This window comes from Lepisosteus platostomus, chromosome 2 (assembly GCF_059453375.1).
Source record: "Lepisosteus platostomus isolate fLepPlt1 chromosome 2, fLepPlt1.hap1, whole genome shotgun sequence".
Taxonomy (NCBI): Eukaryota; Metazoa; Chordata; class Actinopteri; order Semionotiformes; family Lepisosteidae; genus Lepisosteus; species Lepisosteus platostomus.
This window is the reverse complement of record NC_142612.1, coordinates 69,173,639-69,194,805: the sequence shown is the minus strand read 5'-3', so window position 1 is coordinate 69,194,805 and position 21,167 is coordinate 69,173,639. Positions and strand designations below refer to the sequence as shown.

Below are 21,167 nucleotides of genomic sequence, written 5' to 3'. Positions count from 1 at the left end.
AAATGTAGCAAATCCTATAAATCAACAAAAAACTTTATTCCTATTTAATAGTCACATCAAGCCATTATGTAATCTTAAAGAAATGTACACAAATGTCATTGTTTGCCTAAAGAAAAAAAATGTAAAGACTCTGTTAGTGTTGATGTACATTAAAGGGGTTGAAAATGTCAAATTTCCCAATGTTATTTATCCATCATAAACAAATTCAGAAATCATTTTTTTTGCACTTTAGCCTACAGTTTGCAGAGGAATTTACAATAAATACTCTCTTCCTCTTTTCTTATTTTGTATTTTTCCTCTGTAATCCTGTTATACGCAACTTCAGAAACCTAAAGAATTCATCATATTGGTTCAACTACTGTATGAAATGACTGGGCTTTTTGCTGACTTTGGAAAGATGTACAAATGGCTAAGGAATCCATAGCCACATCCTGCCACTGTTTAAACTTATGTCCCCTACAGCACTTTTTTTGTTTTAGGCCTCGAAAAAGCAGTCCAAACTCCTATATACTCTTAAATTCAAAACACCGACTACTTATGGATAATACATTGTATTGCTGAAACTCTTTTTCCTACAGCGCACTACAGAAAAATATTTTTGTATAAACTGTTTTACCAGTTGATCTTGCGTAAGAAACAGTAGTCTTGAACATCAGACAGCTGCTTAGTTTCAGTGAATCATGTGCAAGCTACCAACTTGAATTTGAGCACATGGGAGGATCTATGAACCCTAATCCGTCAAATCTACAGACTACTACTCAGCCATTAAGGATGACAAAAGCCAGGTCTGTCACTTCGACATGTTTGTTTTCCTCAACTGGTAATGTAACAGTTAAATACCTCTTTAACTTGATGGTTAATTCTGCATATGTCATAGCAGGCTAAAGGCTATACAAATATACCAAAATAGCTGCGGTATGTGTTTTGCTTCTCAGAATTGATACTTGGTATTTCAAAACCCATGCAGTGATAGACTTAACATTGTTTTTCAAATGTGCCTTACATTAGGTTTCAAGTTAGATAAATATATTTTAATATTTAAATTTGAAAATGAAATGTTATTCTTTTATAATAAATGTACATAAATGTAAAATCTGGAATATACTTAAGCAATATGTTCAATTGGTTCTACTAGTGTAAAATGTAATATGTTGAAGTATTAAATAAGATATACTTTGTTTTCTAACTGTAGTTTGTTGAAGTTGGCACTACAAGAACCACACTATATTCTTACTCACGTGTAGACTAGCCTTTCATTAAATCTCTGTTGAGTCTTAGCCAGCATAGCTATTGCACACTAAAGTTCTACATTTGTATTAAGCTCTCATAACTAGCTAGTAGCATTTAAATGGATTACTGTTGTTTAGGCATTACATGAAATGATCTGAAGTTTATGATGTTTAACATAACATTTAGAGTTTTAGACATTTAACAATGTTTTATGTTTAACATTGTGAGTAGTCTAAAAGTTTAAACTTAAGCAGTGCAGGCTTGTGAAAATGTTGATACCACATGTAAACAACTCCATTTATGAAGAGTGCAAAGATTGTTTAAATCTAAAACCAAGACATTTTAACACACAGCTCCTTGCTGCAGCATCTTAATTCATAAAGTCAGACCTAGAAATGTGTGCATCAGTGGCATCATAAGTGCACTTTGAAGCAATGCAACATGCATATCTGTCAGGTCAGGTGAGATTAAAACAACTTTCAAAACATAGCCCTTTTTTTCTGGGTACCCCAAATCAATGTAGAGGAATCTAGGAACAGGACCAGGACCACAGTACTGTCCTTAGTTTCCAGTTTACCTAATCTAAACACTTTGGATGTGGTGAATCATTAGAAGAATGCTGAACACCAACTGGCAGGTGTGTGTGTATTGTTTGAATTCACTGTGCTTTCTTCAAAAACAGGAAAACTGTTCTTCTGTGCATGAGCAAATATTCGAGTCGCAAAACCCAAAGTGGGGCAGGGATAGATTTTCAACAGTTTTGGTACCTTATCTTCATGGCCTTACTTTACTGCATTGTATTCTGTACCTGCTCAGTACTTTAGTTCTGATTACTCAGTCCTGTATTCAAGACATATACTGTAATTAGAACATGGAAATACAGCTATACACAAAACATATGTTACAACATGCACACCAGCATTTTCTTAAATGTTAACACTACTGTAGGCAAAAACAAAATCATATATTTATACTACATGATTGGATCTCACTATTTGTAAATCAGCTTTCAAAAGTCATTCTTTTTATAAAGGTGTTGTTAATTACACCTGTTTTTCTTGTCTTTCTGCTTGCCTCTCTGGTTCTGCAGTTTTTGCATTTGATTCAAATCATAGTCTCGGTTTAGAATCTTGTTTTACAGGCTCATTTCTAATCAAGGAAAAGTGGGCCTCAGAGAGGCTTCATGTGGTTCGGCAGAGAGAATGGAGGTGAAGAAGTACACTAACAGGCTTCGTGCAAAATAAACTGGTTTCCCTTGTTAGTTCCCTAGTAGTCAGACTGGAAATGCCTTTTCACTTTTGTTTGGCACAGTAAATAGCAAGATTCAGAAAACAACACATGAAGACTAGAATGTGAGAAAAGAAATATTGTGCCACTCCAGTAAGGGGTTAATGTATGGTGTCTACACAAAGGATTTAGTACCAGAAGACAGATGTCAAACATTTGCAACACCTGCCCTCACAAACAGATTCAAAACAGAATATTAAAGAACTGCTCCTTCATTATACCAGTTTGTTTACACAACATTCACAGAACCTCAGCAAAACTGGGCAGACCTTTGTTCTTTTGTGTGTAGAAAGAGTCTTTAGAGTCATAATAAAGAAACCTCAGACGTCAATACTGTATGTTTGTCAGACAAAGGGCTGAAATGATCCAGTTTTTCTTTTCACAAAAATTTCCAAATAAGCGATTCAAAAGCATGATATTGTTGCTTTAATCCAAGATATGGTCAGGTTTTGAGAAAATTTGAATAGACGCTAGGAATACTCTTGTCTTGATCTGCACCATTTTGTAAAGGTGGATAGATATCAGTGCCGCGATATCAGACGTCAGGTTGTGTAGAAATGGCATCTAAAGAACCACATACTGTACTAGACTGTTCCTTTAACACAATAATGATATTTTACTAAGCAAGTACCTTTTTTTTAGTTATCGAACAAGTTAAAAATATGAATCTAATTTTGAAAACAAAATAATTCAATGTTTTTTTATACTTGTTGGTCTACAATGATCAGTACTGTATGCTTTTCTTTAACATGACAAATAGCTAACATTAGACTACTCCATTTCATTTTTGTAACAGAGCAGATTTCATCCACAGCTTCCTGGGACTGACCAAAGTGTGCGTATCTGTGTACTGTATATCTGTATCAACATAGTCCAGGTGAAAAGCAGATGGTGAAATAATACGGCAGCAGTATTTTGATCCCACAGGGTGCTGTAGTTTCTGGAAGGAAAGGTGTGCAGAACAAAGGAGTGCCCTGAACAGGTCCTCATGGCGGGGACCAGGTGAGTAATATTCATATGAAACAGGGCGTACACTCCATGATGACTGTTTATTTTCCACTCAGTGTTACAGTCCATATTACATAAATACTGCTAATCTCTACCTAGCTTTGCATCACCCTATAGCACATCAAAGGAATCACGACAACAACAACAACTAGAATTATTGCTTTTATTGTTGTTCTTATTTTAGTTGCAGTTGTGCTGCTTTTGCAGATTTTCTTACTAAATATATAAATGTTATGGTTTACATGGAGAAAAATGCTTAAAGACATTACAATTGATTTCTCCACATTTAATTAATTTGTTAAAACTGTGACAAATCAACCTCAGGGTTTCTGAGGCTGCAGGAGTGGTTATTAATGAAGCGCGGCAAAAAAAAATCCTCATGTCATTTCATGGCAAGAATTCAAGAGAAAGGGTTTCGTTTCTTATTGTTAGGCTTTCAAGCAAATATCTTAACACTATATCTCTGGCATGATAATATTTCACACATATCATAAAACCAGGGAATAGCACTGGTAAAACCATGGAACATTTGCATTAGTAATTAAGATATTTGCAGTCCTTCAGTGAAGCTTAATATGATTTTCCTCATTCTAAAATTTGCCATTTTTGAGCTACTTCTAGTTCACAAGCTTATACGGTAGTACAAGCGTGTCACACCTGAAGAAGGCTCCACGGCCGAAACGTTGTGTTCTCTTTCTTCTTTTTTTCAGCATGGAATAAACCTATTACTTGTTCCTTTGCAGCCTACGCATGCTGACGCAGCTACCCACCTGAACTACTATTACCTTTATTACGTGTGCATACGGGAGCCAAAGCCAATGAAGCACTGACTCAATTCAGATACAAAAGGACGCTTTTTATATAAAATCACAAACAGAAAACCCACCCAGAACAGTTCCAGTACAATTCCATGCCATATATATTGTAAAGCCAAGGCTGCTAGCCTTGGTACTGTACGTGATAAACTGTAAGAATATTCTTGGGTTCCTTTAATTATTGTTTAAGCAGACAGTATGTACTTCTAGATTTTGTTTATCATGGCTTAAGCAGATATCGGGCACTCTCAGTTCTGTCCAGGCTGTCCGATGCTGGCTCTGCCCTTCATGTTCCAGGCATGTAGCCGGCTCACACTTAAGTTGCAGTTAGTCATTTTCCATTATTCTAGCAGGATAGTTAGTTAAATGATGTTAGTAAATGATTTACACAGTAAAAGCAAATTAGTGAAATAAGAGACGTAAATGTTTGATCCTTCACTTTAAAATGGGCTTCAGTTTTCCCATAAGATGGTGTGAGAACTTGTTGCACTTTGTAAATTCATGCAATAGTGACTTCTTAAAAATGTGTTGCAGGGAAAAAGTAAAAAGTAAAATTCTCCGTGGACAAGAATATGTGGACAAATTAAATCCCTGGGAAATGCAAACTTTTGTATTTGTTTACTGCTGTTGTGCATTGCATTGGCCGCAATAACTGCATCTGAGCACTGCACTGTTATCGTGTTCCTTGTACTTAGGCCCAGTGTTCTTCTAAGGTAATAAGACCTCACTAAAAATGCAACATCTATATTTTGATCAATGATCATAACTTAAACACTGGGTTCTTGGCATAAATGGCACTGAAACTGTGAAATCAGCTCCTGTATTCAGGACATCCTTTTTAGTTTTCACTGGAAGTCAGAAGCTTTGTCTGCTTACAAAATGAATAAGTCCAAAGATGTGGAAACATTTGGCTACACCTTAAGCAAACAAAAACTGATAGCATTGCAGGCATCCGTCACAAAACATCCTTCCATTGCTTTACGGAAGAAAAAACATTTTCTTTTGTTCTTCATTTAAGTAAAACCAGTGACTTCTGCTGCCAAGAATACTGGCAATATCACAATGCCTAAGTACATTTCATTTTCATAATGTCTCTTTTAATGAAAATGCGATCTTATCAGGTCCAGAGAACAGGGTATATTTTATTATTTTTATTTTGTTATGAAAATAGACATCATTGTTATTTTCATCGCATTAATAAAAATATCTTAGGAAACGAAGTGACTTTATATTCCTCTGCCTGTCATGCACAACGCTTAATACTATAAAGTCCCATAAATGTTAGAAAACTTCAATTATTGTCCTGGACTTTATCACTACCTGTTGTGTTCGTTGGCACAACACTGCTAGGATGTACAGAGCAATGTCCTCTACCGGTTACTTGACGGTATTGCGCGGCCTAGCGTTCTCTGCAGGTTCATGGCGCTCACACATTAATGTCCAAAAAAAGTATTGTCTTTGAATCATATCTCCCGGTGATATATTACCCTTTTCGGCGCTTAATTTCTCGGAATTACACCACCATCAACGCGCTAATAGTCATCTTTTACATTCTTTGCACCTCCAGGCCAAAACTAAGTTGCGTATCCCCGTCTGTTTCTGCAGTTTCTCGGCGCTGATCCCGGGCATAAGATTGGGGAAGTTTGGGAAGACGGGCTGCTTGGAACTGGGTAAGGAATTGACAGCAGCCGTTTTATAAATCACGAAATCCACGATTTTATAATAGCAGTATAACCAGATTATTGCTCGTTTGTTAGGATCTCTCAAAATAAAATTGAGCGGCGAGCTTGAAAATTTTATTTCGGTGCAGGCCGCAGGCTTTTACCGGACTCGATTAATGATCATTCCGGGTAGTAGCTGCAGTACTAAGGCATCACAGAACGGAAGAATATAGTGTGTTTTTGCTTTAATATGGATCTGCTCCAAGCTGTGTGAGTTTCATGCTTGATAGCGTTACGCGTTATTAGTGCCTGACACATGGTTTTATCTTGTAGTTATTTGCAATTCATACCGTTTTTTAAAAGTGATTTCCGCAGCACAGTTTACTACCCGGTGATTTCAGGCAAATAACGTAATTATTCGAAAATACAACTGATTCGGAGTTTAGTGCATTTGATTATTAATCTTTTTATTGTGGAGTTCCACTATTTTATTAATTCGAGAAATTCAAATGTGAATCTCGCCAGGCTTCGCATTCTTTGTAAATTAAAGTTTAGGAAACTGTGTATGTATTTAAAGTGTACAACATTGCGTAGTGTTTCTGAACACCCAGGAAAGGTCTTTTTGTGTACGTGTCATATGAACAATTTAGCGAGTAAAAAAATTCTCCCCATATGTTGTAAACATAGTAACTCAGAAGTACAATCGGAAATAGTTTCTCGAAGTTGTAGGTTGTTGTTTACACTGCTTTTTATTGTCTCATTGGGTTCAGGTAACCATACGTAGCCCAATTAATTTATCTGGATGGGTGTTAGATGTTGAAGTTGTTTGGGTAAGAAATTGATCAGTTTCCCAGGTGACAGCCACATGCATGGAGCAATGCCTGCAATTTGTAAATGTTCCCCATTGAGTGGACTGCAGTTTTCTCTGTTGAAAGTTTCCTATTATTATGTTTTATCAGTACTGAAACTGTATGTCATGTATTTAACAACACAAAACCCAAAATGAACAAAGTATTGTTAGAAAAAGTTTGCCTTCTTGTGTTCAGCTAATTCCTATGCCTAAGAGTAGTGGGTACTCAGTGACTGTTCTACAAGGGTGCTGCCTAGCAGGTGTTAAAAGTCTTTATAAATCAGCATTACCTAAACTATAAATAGGCAAATAAATAGTGCAGTTAGCTCATTAGTTGCTGATCTGCAGACATTGCAGTCCTACAGGATTTGGGCTTCCCTGACCTGGAGATTTTTTTAAATCTTGAGTAGAATGTACAGCCTAAACCAATGCAGGTATTCTAAGTAAATATTAATATATCACAATAACTCGAAATTTTATTAGGTTGGTTTGTGTGATGTGAAGAAGAGAGAAGATGCATAACAGTCCTGCTATGTTATTTCAAAAACAGGCAGCAACACAGTATTGTAGTGGTGTGAACTTCAAGTCATTCCAAGGGTTGTTCCAAAAACCAGGGAAGAGAGTATGAGCAGTTAAATATGTGCTTAAAGCATCACTGACAGAAGTGATAAGATACAATTTTATAAGTCCCATTCCAGCTTCTTTTGTACCCAGGTGCTCTTTTCTAAGTTCACATGAATAATAATAACAACAACAACAACAGAAATAAAAGAATAATCATAATTAAAATTATTATTAATAATAATAATAATAATAATAATTATTATTATTATTATTATTATTATTATTATTATTATTATTATTCAGTGCCTTTCCAAACCCATATAGGATAGAATATAAGGCAAAGAGACACAGGCCCTAAAAAAGCCGGGTTTTGAGTTTAGATCTGAAGAGAGTCAAAGAATTAGTCTTTTGAAGTGAAGCATCAGAGGAAGGGCAGTCAGTACCAAAGGGACAGTGAGGGGAAAGATACGGTCACCTTACGTGTGGGATTTATTCCTCGGTAGAGTAAGCAAAGGACCAGCCTTAACTGAACAGAGCCTAAAAAATAATATTATTGTTCATTTATGTTCTTTTTTTTTCTCTTTTGTTCTCTTTTTTGTTCACAGCATTTGCGTTGTAAAGTAAAACCATGTCAGGTATCAAAAGGAAAATTGAAGACAAGGACCCAGATTATGAAGACATTTCAGTGGTACATGAAAACAAAAGGCAGAAAGCTGTTGAGCAGAATGGTAAACTGCTGTTGTATTGTTTTTCCTTTTGTTGTATTTAGACTCAAAAAAGTAGTGTTAATACTACTCATGTTCACAACCTGACAGTCTCAGGTATGCAGTATATCACTCCTATTTTTTTATGGCATGTGGTCCTGAATTTGTTCATTTTTGTGTACTTCATCTGAATCTCCTTAAAAATGCATTGTTCTGCAAAATAGATGTTGTGTATAAAAACACTGACATTCTGATCATCTGTAATGAGGTGTTTTGATACAGTCACCTCACATCTTGCATGATTTGTTGCTGGAAGGCTGCTAGTGACTTCTGATAATAGAGTTCTGGGCACGAGATGCAACCTAATGTTTCTATACAAGAAAACATCTTTTTACCCTGTAGAGTCTAATAATTTGCATTGTAACTGAGAAACATATGATATAAATAAACTTAGGTGTTGCACTGTTAAGCGATGAAAATTCAAATATGAATAACGTTATCTCTGTTCGTTTTCCATTTTGTTTGGAAATTACCTGCTTGCTTTGTTTGTGTTGTTATTCAGCTCGAGATGCCACAATACAAAAGATTGAAGCCATTATAAAAGACCAGTTTTCTTTGGAATTGAAGAACAAGGAACATGAGATTGAAGTTATTGTGCAGGTAAAGCACCGAAGAAATGTAAAAAATAAGGGTGTATTGTTAATTTCGTCAAGATCTAAAAAGCTGGCACTGGATGAAATGTTTGTCATCATTTTGCAAGCCATGCAATGGGAACTTACTGGTGAAAATCGGTAGTAAGCTAATATGTTTTACAATTTTGTTCTGGGATGAGGTCTTGAGTTTCTAAATAACAACATAAGGAAAAAAATCTGTTCTAATAAGAGATTTCAGCAGTGGTTTTTTGAACTGACACATTAGAGCAAATCTGGTATCATAGTAAGTGATAATGCTCCAAAAACACATAAATGATATTAACTGATGCAACTCTTGAAGTGTTCTAATGAATTATTTTCTTCTTTTAGCGTCTTAATGAAGCCAGGAGGATGATGGATAAGCTGAGGGCCTGCATTGTGGCTAATTACTACGCCAGCGCAGGGCAGCCAAAAGTTTCAGAGGTAAGACATATTAACCTTGGGCTCTGAAATGTTTTTGTTGTTGAATCTTGCTGTGCTGAGGTTAAGATAGTTGTGATAAGCAACCTCACTCTACTGTTACAGTACGTCGTGTCAGATACAATCCCCTGTCAAAATGTGACACCCTCTCAGAGTCACATGGTACTTCATGATAAACTCTATGGTTTATATCCCACAATGTGCAATATAGGATTCAAACCACCTAAAGAACATTCAATTAAATTTATTTTTATATAGCGCCTTTCACAACAAGGTTGCCTCAAGGTGCTTAACATTGCAAGTGACCGTACAAGTTGTGAATACAGAACAGAAAAGACCAGAAGACAATGGAGAAGAGGAACCAAAAACTTCTCCTTAGTAAGGAGAAAAAAAGCTCTAGGAGTCCAAGGTCAACTGGCTGTTCAACCCCTTTGGGCATGCTAACATTATACAATTAAAAAAATAAATAAGTGAATGAGGGTATTAATCCATCCATCATGTCTTCTGTATGTCAGTACTCCATGCAGATCTCTGTAGACCGGCAAAATCTTCCTAAACGATAGCTATGTCCGCAATGTCCCTCTTGAATCCAGAACATAACTAGCTACAATTTTAAATTCTTAGCTTTTTTTTTAGAAACTCTTACAACTGGGCAGCTGTATGTTGTATACTTAAGGAATTTCAAAATATAGCCGACTAATGTGTAAATCTACTGGGCTACATTACCCAAGGTAAATTACACCTTCAGTTGATTGTAGAACAGTGTATGGGATTGCATTAAAAATAGGATTGATTTATCTGCAATTTTATATCTTTATCTATTTTATACCTTGCAGCTATTTTTATTTTTCTTATTGTAGATCACACCCAGAGTTTTATTCATCTGGGTTACTGGTTAAACCTCTGTAGTCCAGGTCACTGAGGACCCGACCATTGGGGAGAATTTGCAGATCCCAATGGCAAGTTCCGATGATGAGAATTTGTGAGAATATTGGCATGGGAAGCCAATATTCTGGCTAGTGGGTTGTTTTTTTATTTATTTTATTTTATTTCTCTGAGGCAGATTTACACGATGTTAGGCAATGCTGCTTAATAATTCCATTTGATGGGACTGGACCACTTCTATTGCACTATCTCTGAAGCATACTGAGCATTAGTCGCACCCCTCTTGGCCAATCAGATCATAAAGTTGTATTTCTTATCCCAAGAGAGATCAAAGTTCCTAAAACAACCAAAAGAACTGTAAAACAATAGTCAGCTGCATCTAAAGAAGTGCTAATGGATTGTTTTGATATCACAGACTGGGACATGTTTAAGGAGGCCTGCCTTGATCTTAATGAGCTCACTGATGCAGTAGCATCGTATATTTGCTTCTGAAATGCATTCCTTGCAAATCTGTCACCATCTACCATAATAATAAACCCTGGCTCAACAGGGAAGTTAAAACCCTGTGGAAAAAAGAAGAACAGGGCTTTCAAAGAGATACAGTATGATGCCAACTTCACATCCAGCAAATATGAATTCAAACATGCAGTAAAAAGGGCAAAATCGGAATATAAGAACAATGTAGAAAATAAACTAATCTTCAGCTAAGGCCTTCAACTAAACACTGACTACAAGCCGAAACAAACTGCTCCAGTTGACAATCCTTTCTCACAGACAAAGCTGAATGAAAATTACTGTGGATTCGGTGCACAAAACAGAATGCAACAGATTGCACCTAGACAGCAGCAGAGCCTCTCCAGCCCCTCTTTATCATTCAGGACCATGATGTAAGCTGAGTTTCTGCAAACAGAACAGCAGCAAAGCAACACTGAAATGTGCCTCCTATCTTCAAAGGTATTTTCAATTTGTCCCTTAAGCAGGCTAAGGTACTGCACTGCTTTAAGAATTCCATTACCTAAGAACTCTACTGTGAATTGCCTCAATGACTACAGAACATTGGCCTGACTTCTTGTCTGTTTTTGACAACTTATGGCCGTTTTTTTTTTGTCCGACATCCACTTGGAACAATGCCATTGTTCCTACAGAGCAGGTCAGTCGCAGTCTCTCTGGGGAGCCATGATTTTTTTCAAAATCTAGAAGCACCCAGCATCCTCTTCATTGACTATAGTTCTGCTTTTCCCAAAACGATCCCTCTCATGCCTTTTAACAAACTAGTAGAGATGGGTGTTAATCAAACTCTATGTTATTTGCTACTGGATTTCCTTTCTGATAGGAAGCAAGTGGTGAAGTTGAAGGATGTGCATTGCTCAGGATTGTCTTAGGACCTCTACTTTACTCTCTGTACAAAAATGGCTATATTTCCCATTCAGTTTCAGTCAAAATGTTTGCATTCCCTGATGACACTGCTTTCACAGGGCTCATCACAAACAGTGATGAGTTGGTATAGAGGAATGAAGTAGCTGAATTAGTTGAATGGTGCAAACTTAAACAATCTAGAACTTAATGTCAGTAAAACAGATCTGCAGATCTACCATTGAGAGTGTGTTGACCTTATTCATCACTGTGTCCAATGGCAACACTTCTACCCAGGACAAGAAGCAGCTAGAGAGGGTAGTGTATATCGCCTCCAAAACTGTAGGGTGCCATCTTCCCTCTGTGGGCTCACTCTACGACTCTAGACTGAAACGCAAAGCTCTTAAGGTCTTTGCCTTTCCTTTTCACTCTGCCGAACCACTTTACTTCTCTCCCCTCTGGTGAGTGGATTAAAAGTCTATTAAGAGAAGGATTGCTAGGTTCTGTAACAGCACCTACCTGGAGGCTGTGAGATACATAAACTACTTTAAAAGTCACTTTAAAATTTATTTTTGCACAACTTATTGTAACTCCATCAGGCCCAACTCTGATCTGTTTCCCAGTTATTTATTTTATTACTGCTGTGTGTTTAGGATGCTTTGTAAATGTGTTGGTTGGATGCAGTCTGTTGTTGGCTTTGTGTTATATGTTTGTATTGTGTCTTTAATTGTATGAGCTAAGTGAACTAAATTCCAGGCACCTAGTTGTTATGTCAATACATGGTTTTGTGCCTAGCCAATAATAACCATCGCTCTTCACAACAAAATGTCAATATTGATGCACATTTTTTATTGATGCACTTAAATAAGTGGTTATGTTTGTTCTTATCTCATCTGAAATCTTACACTTGAACTAATTTATATGCATACTACACTATTTTTTCTTTCCTTCAGTGTCTTACAAACACATGCTTTTCATCATAAGCAAAAAGCATAGAAACTAATTGTTTTGCTTCTTCAATTTGTGCACTGTAGATAGTAGATGATTCTTCACTGTAAAACTCAAATAATTAATAATAATAATAATAATAATTGCTTACACTTATATAGCGCTTTTCTGGACACTCCACTCAAAGCGCTTTACAGGTAATGGGGACTCCCCTCCACCACCACCAATGTGCAGCATCCACCTGGATGATGCGACGGCAGTCATAGTGTGCCAGAACGCTCACCACACATCAGCTATCAGTGGGGAGGAGAGCAGAGTAAGGGCCAATGGGAAATTTGGCCAGGACACCGGGGTTACACCCCTACTCTTTTCGAGAGACTCCCTGGGATTTTTAATGACCACAGAGAGTCAGGACCTCATTTTTACATCTCATCCGAAGGACGGCGCCTGTTTACAGTATAGTGTCCCCGTCACTACACTGGGGCATTAGGACCCACATGGACCGCAGGGTGAGCGCCCCCTGCTGGCCCCACTAACACCTCTTTCCAGCACCAACCTTAGTTTTTCCCAGGAGGTCTCCCATCCAGGTACTGACCAGGCTCACACCTGCTTAGCTTCAGTGGGTTGCCAGTTGTGAGTTGCAGGGTGATATGGCTGCTATAAGACATAAGACATTTCCACCTCTGAAACATATCCGCCTTTAACAATATTGACAGATACTTATTAGCATTAACAGTACTTCCACTGCTTACTATTCTCTAGACACATTTAGGACTAGAGCTAAATAAATTCATACTGTAATTATGATAACATCATTTGTAGAAAACCTAAAGCATCAGTGCTAAAACAATAAAGATAATTGGTATACAAATCTAAACGTTTTGTTCCGTTGTGCGACTTACATTTTGAACTTTTTCTGGCTTGAAGTGCAGGAATTATGGAAAGGAAGCAATGTGATGACATTCCATATTGACATGCAGTGCTCCCTGGTGTTTTCCCTGTGTGAATCGGAATATTTCCTGCACAAATTTACACTGGCTGTTGTTTAGGATGTGCTGGGCTCCTCAGATTGTGATAGTATAAGAAGAAAAGTTCAAGAAATTTTGCAGTGTTAACACTAGAAAGGTATTTGTCTTTGTCAGGAAATTCTTGAATATTTGTGTCTGTGTAAATTAGTTTCTTGGTTCTTGTGTCCCCTCAAAAAGAATGAGCCAGTCAGTGCTTCTCTCCCCAGTTCTGAAGTACCTGTTTTCTTGTCTCCCTAGTGTCACTGCGTAAGTAGGCTTTCCTGCACACATGCAGGTGTACAATTATTAATAAAAACAAATATTGAGGCAGGAACTTCAACATGCATCAAGGACTTCGTAAACTGGACCAGACTTACAAAAACATTAAAAAGGCAAAAATGCTTATTGACTATGCTCAGGACTATGCTTTATACCACCATTTTCAGGCATCAATTCTTTTTTTTTAAACAAAAGTCTATGGGCGCCTGAAACATGTTACGTAGCCATATTATTGAAGTGGATACCCTGGCTTCTTTCAACAAATGACTGGAATAGATCATTGGATCAATTAGCTATTAGCAACCCAGCAAACCAGATGGGCCAAATGAACAAAACAGTCTTTTGTTCTTATTGTAAAACAGGTTGCTAATTCAGCTCATGAGTTTATTACACATGTAACATGTTCCTTGCCTTCATATACTTACAGTGATTTATTAAGAGAGAATGCAAAATGATGACAGTTTGCTTTGGTAAAAAGAATCAAGCATTAACTCAAGTAAGTGTAAGTGTAGACCTGCGTTAGGTAGCAGTTTATTCCAGTCTTTCCCAGTATGAGATACCTTCCGTGGAAGTTAGAAGGTTTTTTTTTTTATCCCTGCAGGGGGCAAAGAGTGACCCTTCCGTTTTCAACCACCCAGCGATTAAGCGGTTCCTTGAGTCGCCCTCCCGTTCCTCCTCTCCGTTGAACCAAGGCTCAGAGACCCCCTCCCTGGTGCCGTCGGAGACCGAGTCCCTCACTCAGCTGAGCGAGGGGCTTGACAGAGAAGGCGAGAGCTCCTGGAAAGAGCCCGGCAAGCAGGAGCGCAGGCCGGGCAGAAACACGGGGAAGGTGAGCAAACTCACAAGACCGCAGCGAAAGACAGTGCAGGAAGGGGGTCAAACACCTGTCCCACAGGGCCTTAGGGTCTCTGGTTTTAATTCTCTGTGCGGTTTGAGTCAACTATACTTATTTGCAGAGCATTGATCATTTTGCCGTAATTTAAATGATGTTATAATATTGATAGTGTTCCAGATGTTACATAGGTACTGCATTCAAACTGCCCAGTTTTAAAATGAATTAGAAATGCAGCCTGGCCCTGCAAAATGACCTGAATGTAATTGATCCGTTTTTACAAATGTTTCATTGAAGCACTTGAGATATCTGATGGAAGGCGGTCCATAAAGTGCAGTGCTACAAACTCACAGCAAAGTAGAATACGGGCCATCAGCGGTACAGTCACATAATTAAAAATACAGGCAAGAGTCTTGGCAGTCACCTCATTTAGGGTAAAACAGAAGAGCACTGACTGACCTTTATTGTTTCAGAATCTATTACACTGACACCTCGACCATACAAGCCAGTCAGTGATTCTACATTGCTTGTGTTACTACAGAGAAATAAAATTATATATTGTTAATGGTGGGATGATTTTAACAGAAAAATATGTTCAGAGCATGATTGCATTTAAATGATCCTATTCGTTTATTGGGCTGCGGAAAGTGCCATATAATGCAGAATGCCGTGACTGCAGAGGTTTGCCTCTTTATCTCTGAAGGATACCTTTGGAGTCTCTGCCCCTCAGGAGCAAGACCAGCGCTTCACCTTCCTCACCACTGGGGAAGACTCCTCTCGCCTGTATGTGAAGAAAACCATTGTTGTTGGAAACGTCTCCAAGTATGTACCTTGCAGTTCTTGCTGGAATCCCATACTCCTGGCAAATGTGTTAAGACAAGACAAATCTGGGAACAGGCCTGTACATACTTTTCTGTCCGTAGCTTTCAATGTCGATAACTGCTGGTAACACAGTTGACATCAGAAAGCCTGCGGTGAGATGAGAACATCGTTTGTTTTTTTATGGATTCCTAAGATAATAAAACTAAAATACAGAAATAAGATAAAGGGTGACTCCTAAAGGACTGATCACCAGTAGAAACGTGATTAATATAATAATTGCTTTGCTTTAATTACCTTTCTATCCCCTGTTTTGTATGTTTTTACTTAAAACCTAACCAGAGCTCATGATACTGTGTCACAATTGTACAAAATAACATGTGGTCATTTTCTGAATATACTACATACATTTTGCAAGAATGCATTGCTTCATGCTACTATTATTAGTTTTTAGTTTTGTTTTCAGTTTGTATTGGATATTTAATGAGATTTTGTGTGAATCTTTTAGATAAAAAAAGTAGTGAGCCATTTTGTATTCTTTACATTAGAAATAGAAACATCAAATTGGAGCATGACTACATAAATTACACCAGATATAGTGCCAACTATATAGACAGTATAAAAGACATTTACAGTTCAAATAAATTTAAATTTTCAACAGCATTCAGAAAGTCTTTTTCTTTTTTGAAGATCAAAGTAGAAGAATCTCAAACAGAATATTTTCTTTTCATGTGCATCATTAAAAGCCTTGGTAATCAATATGAAAGCTAATGTTGTGCAGCATCCTTTGGAGTTTGTCAAAGACACCATATACTACTCCAATATATAGAAGTAGAAATTTTCTTACTGAAAAAAAACTTTTCTTTTTTGTTTTGATTAATAATTTCTTGCCACAGCAGTCTTAAAGGACTCTGGAATAAGACAAGATCCCACATGTCTCCAAACATGTAGTGGAAAACTTGTTCTAGTAACATGTTTTTGTGACTTTCGCAATAACATTCTCAAAAAGTTTCATAATTGAAGAGAGAATTTTGTATGAGACTTTTATATCATGATGTAAGTGTGTGCTTGTTGGTGGTGGAGATAGGGAGGTTAGAAGCAGCAGTCTGTAAAAGTGCACCCCAGTTACTATGAAGCTTTCTCCATTTCACTTATGGTTAAGAATAGCAGCATTATGATGTTGAGTTCTTTTAAAAAAGGAAGAAAGAAACTGAAGGATTTCAGAAGCTCTTATACAATCATGTGGAAACCATATGGTGATAGGAATGTGCACAGCCAGGCACTGCTTGGTAGAAGAATCACGTTTACCCTGATATAATGCCAGATGTGGGTTATATATACCTCCAGGGTATGCCAGACGCTTTCTCTTGAGTCCTGTTCCAATGCTGCCTGTTTTCGTTTCGAACTGCACAGTCAGACATGCATTGTCTTGTTACAGTTCAGCTGTTATAATTTGTTACTGTGTTATTTTAAATCATGGGCCTGATATAAATACAGGGAAGAGTGCAGACAGGGAAATAAATAAGAACAAAAATAAAGTTGTTACATAATATTAAACCGGCTTTACCTGGAAAAAAAGGTGCTTTAATGTTGTCATCTACATTGTGGTAGAATCTATTTATAAGGTATATATTATTTAAGTGCTTCACGTAGTGAAATACTGCATTCTATACCATATCAGTTATTCAAATAACAGCCTGTACTCATGTAACGATGATTGAGTAGCATTTTAAGCAGAATATAGAGCGTCATATTAAACTGTTCACTTACATCAGGTTCCGGTACAATTTCTTAGAAGTACCCATGCATGCCTTGCGTTGTTTCTTTTGGACAGGATGCAGACTAGCTAGAATTCTTGGAACTTGTCTTTGTGTGAATGGCTGTTGACAGATAGTGCATAATGAGAGTCATTGACTCACATATTGAGTTTAAGATGATTAATAAGTGTCTGATGTTATAAAGGATACGTCTTACACAGTGTTTTGATTCATGAGTAGGGGACTGTATTCCTTTTACAAAGGCAAAGTTCTTGTTTTGGTTGTTACTTTTTCCTTCATGTCATGTAGGTCTATGTCAATGAGAAGAACAGATCCTTGCACATTGAACATTCGTGACTCTTTGAAGATGCATGTTCTATTCTAAAGTTGATCACATTTCACATGAAACAAACTGCGTATGTTTTTGATGTTTTTTGTACTGAAATGCTTGGTCGTATCTAAAGCACTGGAACAAGAAAAACATTTCATCGACTGATGCTGATCAAGTAGCAGATGCGAGCAGTACAAGTCATGAACACCCAAATTTAAAGTTTTTTTTCTCTTCTCTCTCAGGTACATACCACCAGATAAGAGGGAAGAAAATGACCAGTCAACACACAAGTGGATGGTTTATGTCAGGGGCTCCAGAAAAGAGCCCACCATCGATCACTTTGTCAAAAAAGTTTGGTTCTTCCTACATCCCAGTTACAAGCCCAATGATTTGGTGGAAGTCAGGTGTGTTCAGAAGAAGCCTCCAGGTCATTGGGATTGATTCCATCGTTGGCCCTTTTTTAGGAAAAGGGGTGCTCAGTGAGGACATTTGTGCTGTTTGCTTTCAGTTGTTTATTGATTGGCATGTTTTTAAAGTGAATTGTTGAGGCTACATTTCCTTTCCAGCTGAAGATGTTTCAGGTGACAGAGAAGCTGTATTCTATAGAACTCTAAAACAATTCAGCCACAGTATAAGGATGTGTTTACATAGAAAAAAACAATTAATTTTCATTGTATGACTTGCGGTTTCTTTTTTGAAGTTATTTGGACAGTCCTGAGGGCAGAGATGTCACCAGACCTGATGTTGATTGCAGTTTCAGTTTGTACTTATGAAAGATTCAGCAGCCACTCTTTTAGTTTTGCTTGCTGACTAGAATTGCTCATTCATTCGTGCTTAAGCGTACTAGTACTTAGAAGGACTAGAAAGACTAGATACCAGATGAAAGAAAGACTAGATACAGATAAAGAAAGACTAGATACAGGATAATGACAATAGTGCTGCTTGTCTGGGGAGACCCATTTGTTCTTGAAGACTGGAATTTGACCCCAAAAATGTCACAATAGTGCCAGCGGTCATCTTGAATAGTTCCTGCCGGTCATTAGGTTGTCTTTCTTAACATGATTCTGGACATTCCTCGCATACTCAGTTTGGTTTATTATAGGCCATATTTGATTTAGTACTTTTTAGTGTCATAAGAATTCAAACTGTATTTAAGCTAACACTAAAAAAGCTGTATATTCTTATGTTCACACTGCCCTCAAGTGGCTTGTGAAGTCACAATCCTAAATTCTTCCATGATACTAATCATGTAAGGTTTGCACGTAATGGTTACATATATCTAGATATGTTACTTACATAACTAGTATACAAATATTTACGGGAACTAAATATAATGAGAGAACCCAGATGTATGCAAGAAAACCCAGCATTATGTACTGAAGAAAAAAACATTTACCTTCTAAAATAAGCATTACCTGTGTAATGGTAGCAAGGCATATACAGAGGGTCTCCGATATTTGTTATAAGAAAGTAACTTATAGCAAGATAAGATATATGGGGAAAGTTTTCCCAATAAGAAAAATGTAAGTATGAAGGGTTGGGGATGTTAAGGGCATAAACTTAAATTCACCTTAAATCAGAGAGGTTTTTCCTATAAGAATGAATGGAATAGAGTAGGGTTTGGGACCAAGTGTCGATTGTAGCTACCCAAATACAGTACAGTACACGTAAATGCAAGTGATTTTTTTAACTGCAGCCCCAATAGCTTGACAACATTATTGAGGTAAACATATTTCAGAGTGAATTATAACAGGGACCCCTTCTGTACTGTATGTACACCAGTGGTACATTTAAATACATTCCCCTGTACATTGTTAAGAAATATTAACTATTACACAGCAAGTTTAACGGTGATCTGCCCCAGCCACTGGCTCGCTAATGTAAAAAGACCAGGAGATCATGCCATTCCAGGACAGGCCTCTCTAGGAAGCAAGCCTTATTTTAATGACACAGCATGTTGATCTTAAATGGGTCCTGTTTCATTTTCAATGAAAACTCTTTTAGAAGTTTGCTGTGGGTGAGTGTTTAACTTAAACCATTAAGCCTCAGGATTCAATTTTCAGGGTCTGTCATATCTGATTTTCTATACTTTTTTTTCTTTTTTCTTTTCAATACTCTTAAATACTCATTTGAAGTGTGCCTTGTTAATTCCTTGATATATGTGGCTTCCTATCTCAATTCCGTTTTCTGTGCTGTTACATTTTTCACCTCTTAGGTTTATGTGCAGTTTCGTATTCAAAGTTTTTCAAAGCACTGATAAGCTAGCTGGAAACTCAATGAAAGCAGCATTTTTGTGTGCAACATTTTGTGAACTTAGAGCAGAACATACAAATAAAGAGCAGGGCACAAGAACAAGGAACAGGTACTATCCATGCAAATGCCCCCAAAAAAGCTTAGCCAAACACTTTCGTTTTTGGGTAAATCATACAGACAGTGGTGGTCAGGAAATGCTCTGATTTTCAAGGTTTAGTAAGTAAACCTTGACTGTGTCTTTGAATTTGGCTTTTAAAATTGTGAGTGCGATCGCTCACAGCTTTGGCCCTGAGACGTATCTTTACTGCTCTGTAATTGACAGCTGAGTGTCGTGCTTTGTTGATGTCTTTGTGCCACAGTGAGCCACCTTTCCACCTGACCCGGCGAGGCTGGGGGGAGTTTCCCGTTCGAGTGCAGATACACTTCAAGGACCCCCGAAACAAACGCATCGATATCATTCACCATCTGAAGGTAGGGCGACCGCTGTTGGTAAAATCAAGTCTGCTGTCTCTGTTTCCGCTGGCATTTCGCATTCTTAAAAGAGAGGATGTGTGCAACGTGGGATCAGCAGGGGTCACCGAGAAAGACAGTACCATTAGTAAACTACTGCATTGCTTGTCTCTTTTGTACAGTAAATGAAGTACAAAAGAAAAAATGAAAGCAAAACGGGAAAATGCAGACAATCCTGTTGAGAGCCAGTATGTAATGAAAGTCAGATAAATATCTATTAGGCAGTTTTTAATATATTTTTTGTCTCCTGAAATCCACCTACATGTGTACGTATTTTTATTTGAATATACTTGTTATAATTACATATTCATTTCTTGTTGCTGTTTGCGTGGAACACATTTATATTAGTCTGTGTTGCTGTTCTTTTTTGCAGTTTCAATTAGCTGCCTTCTAGGCAAGGCAGTACGTTTCTCTGAAGTAGAGCTGCTCACCTGATTATTCCCCTTGCTTTTCTTTTCACACAGCTTGACAGAACTTACACTGGTCTGCAGACCCTTGGTGCAGAAACGGTAAGGTGCCGTGAGCTGGAGGCCGAACAGTTTGATCATGTTATGCCTAAAATATGCAGCCATAGACCTTTCCTTGTAATGTAGCATCTGATTTATCGGTTTTGTTCTCTGTTTTGATATTAGTCAATTAACACTACACGGCCTACAAGGTTCTCCTAGGATTTCCTAGCCTGGAACTTCAGAAAGACTATTGTGTAGGTAAAAAGCATAAACAGTGGTCTCAGGTGACATTCGTTTTAATCTGTGTGATGATTCATAGAGTGTGGCGATTATTGTGACCTTGTTTTTATGTAAAAGCATTAGAAAAAAACCTCACCAGTTGGCTAGGCGGTACTGAAAGATGCTGGTCAAGTTTTAACCTCAGAATGAAACGAAGCAAGCTGCTAAAAACTGAAATCTGAAACTGAAGCATGTGTTCCTAATTAGTCCTTGCAGCTGCAAATGACTGGGTGA

The 21,167-nt window shown here is 37.5% G+C and overlaps 1 protein-coding gene across 3 annotated transcripts in view; it reads left to right on the top strand.

Moving 5' to 3' along the window:
• Positions 1 to 3,433: 3,433 nt before the first annotated feature.
• yeats2 (YEATS domain containing 2) overlaps positions 3,434 to 21,167 on the top strand; it is a 45,760-nt gene continuing 28,026 nt past the window's right edge. For 2 of the 3 annotated variants that reach the window (XM_088615864.1, XM_088615846.1), the window contains exons 1-9: positions 5,723 to 6,010; positions 8,021 to 8,143; positions 8,682 to 8,779; positions 9,142 to 9,234; positions 14,305 to 14,532; positions 15,239 to 15,357; positions 17,685 to 17,846; positions 20,055 to 20,166; positions 20,670 to 20,714. In XM_088615864.1, coding sequence (XP_088471990.1) covers positions 8,044 to 8,143; positions 8,682 to 8,779; positions 9,142 to 9,234; positions 14,305 to 14,532; positions 15,239 to 15,357; positions 17,685 to 17,846; positions 20,055 to 20,166; positions 20,670 to 20,714 — 957 coding nt within the window. In that variant the 5' untranslated portion in view covers positions 5,723 to 6,010; positions 8,021 to 8,043. Of the gene's footprint in view, positions 3,520 to 5,722; positions 6,011 to 8,020; positions 8,144 to 8,681; positions 8,780 to 9,141; positions 9,235 to 14,304; positions 14,533 to 15,238; positions 15,358 to 17,684; positions 17,847 to 20,054; positions 20,167 to 20,669; positions 20,715 to 21,167 lie in introns of those variants that run through there. The other variant, XM_088615856.1, reaches the window with a different exon arrangement.